This window comes from Littorina saxatilis, linkage group LG10, assembly GCF_037325665.1.
Source record: "Littorina saxatilis isolate snail1 linkage group LG10, US_GU_Lsax_2.0, whole genome shotgun sequence".
NCBI lineage: Eukaryota > Metazoa > Mollusca > Gastropoda > Littorinimorpha > Littorinidae > Littorina > Littorina saxatilis.
Window position 1 is genome coordinate 2,319,358 of NC_090254.1, and position 4,208 is coordinate 2,323,565.

General features: G+C 45.2%; 1 protein-coding gene across 4 annotated transcripts in view; it reads left to right on the forward strand.

Annotated features, from left to right (window-relative positions):
- Nucleotides 1-479: 479 nt before the first annotated feature.
- LOC138977947 (putative defense protein 3) overlaps nt 480-4,208 on the forward strand; it is a 21,784-nt gene continuing 18,055 nt past the window's right edge. For all 4 annotated transcript variants that reach the window (XM_070350557.1, XM_070350559.1, XM_070350558.1 and 1 more), the window contains exon 1: nt 480-863. In XM_070350557.1, coding sequence (XP_070206658.1) covers nt 626-863 — 238 coding nt within the window. In that variant the 5' untranslated portion in view covers nt 480-625. The remainder of the gene's footprint in view (nt 864-4,208) is intronic.

The following is a 4,208-nucleotide window of genomic DNA, read 5'->3' on the forward strand; positions in this document are numbered from 1 at the left end:
TGGAATACAGGCCGTGAAAGGTGAATGCTCGCCCTAATAGGCTTGAGGTTTGCTGGCCGATGTGAATGCGTGATATATTGTGTACAAAATTCCATCTCACACGGCATTAATAGGTAACATTAGTTATTTTAAAGCGCATTGAGCATATATATGATTATGCGCTATAGCAAATGTCCATTATTATTATTAGTATTTAAACATACATCGACTTTAACACACCATATCTTGCCATTTTGGGGAGGGTGTGTGCGTGTGGAGGGGGGGTATGGACTCTGTCCTAAAGAACACAGGCAGCTCACATGGTTACGTCCTGGCCAATGTTTGACGCACCAGGAGGATGAAACTACAGCTGTATCCTATCGCCCCCAAGCACACTGATCACCTAATTTGTACCACACTATCAACCGGTCACGTGGTGCCGTCAATCTAAAGGAGCGGCCAAAGCGGACCCTCCGGTTTCCCTCCAGCCAACAGCCGTTTTCCCAGTCAGTACCCCCCAGGACGTGCTGGTTGCAGGACGAGATAAAACGACAAGACAGCGAGTTGGGAAGCAAAAGGGCAAGAACAAGTCAAGGGATACAGCTGTAACGTCGTGTGAACCCTAGCAGCACTATCATCCTCTATCATGTATTGTCTGAGTGCAGTGGTCGTGGCGGTCGTGGTGGCAATGACCAACGCCTACCCTAACGGCGCGCCCACCCTCCAGATGAACATGATGATGAACAGTATGTGCACCACGGGCAACATGAGGCCCGGCCACACGCGGAACGGTCAGTTCTACATGCCCCAGAACACCCCCGCGCCCTTCACCCTCACAGTGGACAACGCCAACATTCCCTACAAGACCGGTAGCAAGGTCAGGGGTAAGTCAAGGTCAAATAGTGCGCTTAGTAGCAGGGTTTCAAAGAAGAAGAATCCTTTTATTTGTGTGCGTGTGCGGTGAACAGGGCAGTACATTCGAGAATCAAGGTCAACCTTCCCTACACGGCCGGCGGCAAGGTACCGGGTAATTCAAGGTCAACTTAAGACTCAAACACTCAAAGATGTCGATGTCCTTATAAAAACAAAACAAGGACAATTGCCTCGCAGTGTCAGGTGGATTCAGGGCAGAGATGGCACGGCAATTAAGTTTTGTGTCTTTGGAAAGCTTTTCAAGTTTTGTTTCAAGGTTCTTGTGAACAAATTTCAGAATTTTTTTTGTCATTTAAAGTAATATTAGAATTAATTATGAGACTATAAGGTGTTTTTTTTGCCACTTTTTGTTTTTATAAAACATGTAGTTTTTGGGACAGATTTATCTTCCAGGAAAATAAAGATAGAACTTTGCAGTATGTTTTATTTTACTATAAAAAGGTCCCTTGATGCAACAACAGAGCAACTTCTTCAAATTTATAAACAGATTTTATTTTCTGGGTAAATATTTTATAGGTACAAAATACATTTCCGAAAAAAGGGCAAGCTTTACACCATTTCTGGTGAAAATACAATAAAGAGCTAGTAGATTTGATAGTTAGTCTAGAAGATGATTATATCCCAATTAATATAACTGATGCTTAAAAAACGATTCTGAGAAAACAGCGTCAACTGTTTCCAGAATGGTGTTAAATATTAATAAAATAGCCTACTTTGAGAATGATCGCTTCATTGCAAGGAAGATGTTGACAATGACTAAATTACATTACACAATGGTTCTAGGGTGTTCAAAGTACCTAAACAATCTGAGAACCTAAAACACGTTTTTGGATTAAAATTCCGTACCATCTCTGGCCTTAAACACAAAATAAATCCAACTAACTTAGAATTCAGAATTGCACCAAAAGCATCTCGGGGACGGACAGTGTGAGTTAAGTAGCAAGGTGCAAAGCCTGTCTTTAACTGGGGGAAGTAGCAAGGTGCAAAGCCTGTCTTTAACTGGGGGAAGTAGCAAGGTGCAAAGCCTGTCTTTAACTGGGGGAAGTAACAAGGTGCAAAGCCTGTCTTTAACTGGGGGAAGTAGCAAGGTGCAAAGCCTGTCTTTAACTGGGGGAAGTAGCAAGGTGCAAAGCCTGTCTTTAACTGGGGGAAGTAACAAGGTGCAAAGCCTGTCTTTAACTGGGGGAAGTAGCAAGGTGCAAAGCCTGTCTTTAACTGGGGGAAGTAGCAAGGTGTAAAGCCTGTCTTTAACTGGGGGAAGTAACAAGGTGCAAAGCCTGTCTTTAACTGGGGGAAGTAGCAAGGTGCAAAGCCTGTCTTTAACTGGGGGAAGTAACAAGGTGCAAAGCCTGTCTTTAACTGGGGGAAGTAGCAAGGTGCAAAGCCTGTCTTTAACTGGGGGAAGTAGCAAGGTGCAAAGCCTGTCTTTAACTGGGGGAAGTAGCAAGGTGCAAAGCCTGTCTTTAACTGGGGGAAGTAGCAAGGTGTAAAGCCTGTCTTTAACTGGGGGAAGTAACAAGGTGCAAAGCCTGTCTTTAACTGGGGGAAGTAGCAAGGTGCAAAGCCTGTCTTTAACTGGGGGAAGTAGCAAGGTGCAAAGCCTGTCTTTAACTGGGGGAAGTAGCAAGGTGCAAAGCCTGTCTTTAACTGGGGGAAGTAGCAAGGTGCAAAGCCTGTCTTTAACTGGGGGAAGTAGCAAGGTGCAAAGCCTGTCTTTAACTGGGGGAAGTAGCAAGGTGCAAAGCCTGTCTTTAACTGGGGGAAGTAGCAAGGTGCAAAGCCTGTCTTTAACTGGGGGAAGTAGCAAGGTGCAAAGCCTGTCTTTAACTGGGGGAAGTAGCAAGGTGTAAAGCCTGTCTTTAACTGGGGGAAGTAGCAAGGTGCAAAGCCTGTCTTTAACTGGGGGAAGTAACAAGGTGCAAAGCCTGTCTTTAACTGGGGGAAGTAGCAAGGTGTAAAGCCTGTCTTTAACTGGGGGAAGTAGCAAGGTGCAAAGCCTGTCTTTAACTGGGGGAAGTAACAAGGTGCAAAGCCTGTCTTTAACTGGGGGAAGTAGCAAGGTGTAAAGCCTGTCTTTAACTGGGGGAAGTAACAAGGTGCAAAGCCTGTCTTTAACTGGGGGAAGTAGCAAGGTGCAAAGCCTGTCTTTAACTGGGGGAAGTCGACTACGCGAAGTCTTCTTAGCGAATTTTGGCCTTACGAAGCTTAAGCACAAAGTCTTCTTTGCGAATTTTGGCCTTACGAAGCTTAAGCACACAGTTTTCGGTAAAAAGACTTCGCGAAGTCGACTTCGGGCTGAATGAAGGACCACATTGAGAGAAGAAGAATCCTTTTGTCTTTTGTTTCTGTGCGCTGAGTTGGACAGGGAATTCAAGGCCAATCCACTGGCAATGCGACAAACGACAGTCATGTCTTTGATAGCAGGGTGGAAAAGAAGAGACTTGAAAAACTACTTTTTTTCATTTTTTTTCTTAATCTCTGTGCTCAAAACTGGTCAGACATGTTATGGGCAAGCCAAGGTCAACCACTCTGCAAACACCAAGCATGCATATCGTTTGCTAATAGTTATGGCGTAAAGAAGCAAAGCATGGTAAGTAGTCTGATGACTCGGTGCTGAAGGATAGGCAGCAAGCTGAAGGGCAGGTCAAGGTCAAGAGGAGATCAACACAGACTGTTAGGACTGTAAAACAGACCTTCGTGCTAAAAGACGACAGGAAACATCCCGCCAGTCAAAGTCAACTCCCGTGTATGGAGAACAGTCTTGAAGCAGAGCAGGCCTGTTGGAAATACAGTGAAAACCTTCAAAATATGACAAAAGCGGGTCTTAAGAATTATCGAGTCTTAAAATGGGGGTAAATTGACGGAGGTAATGAACAGAACAGCTGAGAAAACAGGGTCTTAAAAGGGGAGGGGGGGGGGGGGTCGTCTTAAAAAGAGTGTTCCGCTGTATTTCTGCTGCGGTAATACTAGTCAACAGGAGAGCGGCGTGTGTTTGACAGGAAGACTTGACGCAGACAGAACCAGGCCAGAGTCTGCTTTGGGCAGGAGACACACGGTGAAAACAAGGTTAACAGGAGAGAGCTTTTAGTTCGACACGATATCGTGGAAAAACACACGACAGGTTCAACTGGGTACTTGGATTTCTTCGCTAAGAACTCGACAGGAAAGTGTAGGTGAAGGGCAGTAGATGGTCAACATTAAGATCACGTGACTGTCCTGTCAGCAACGTGAAGAAGTGCACGCAGCAAGTTAGGACTCCGTCAGAGATATCGGCACTTGTGGTCAGGCAGGAAACA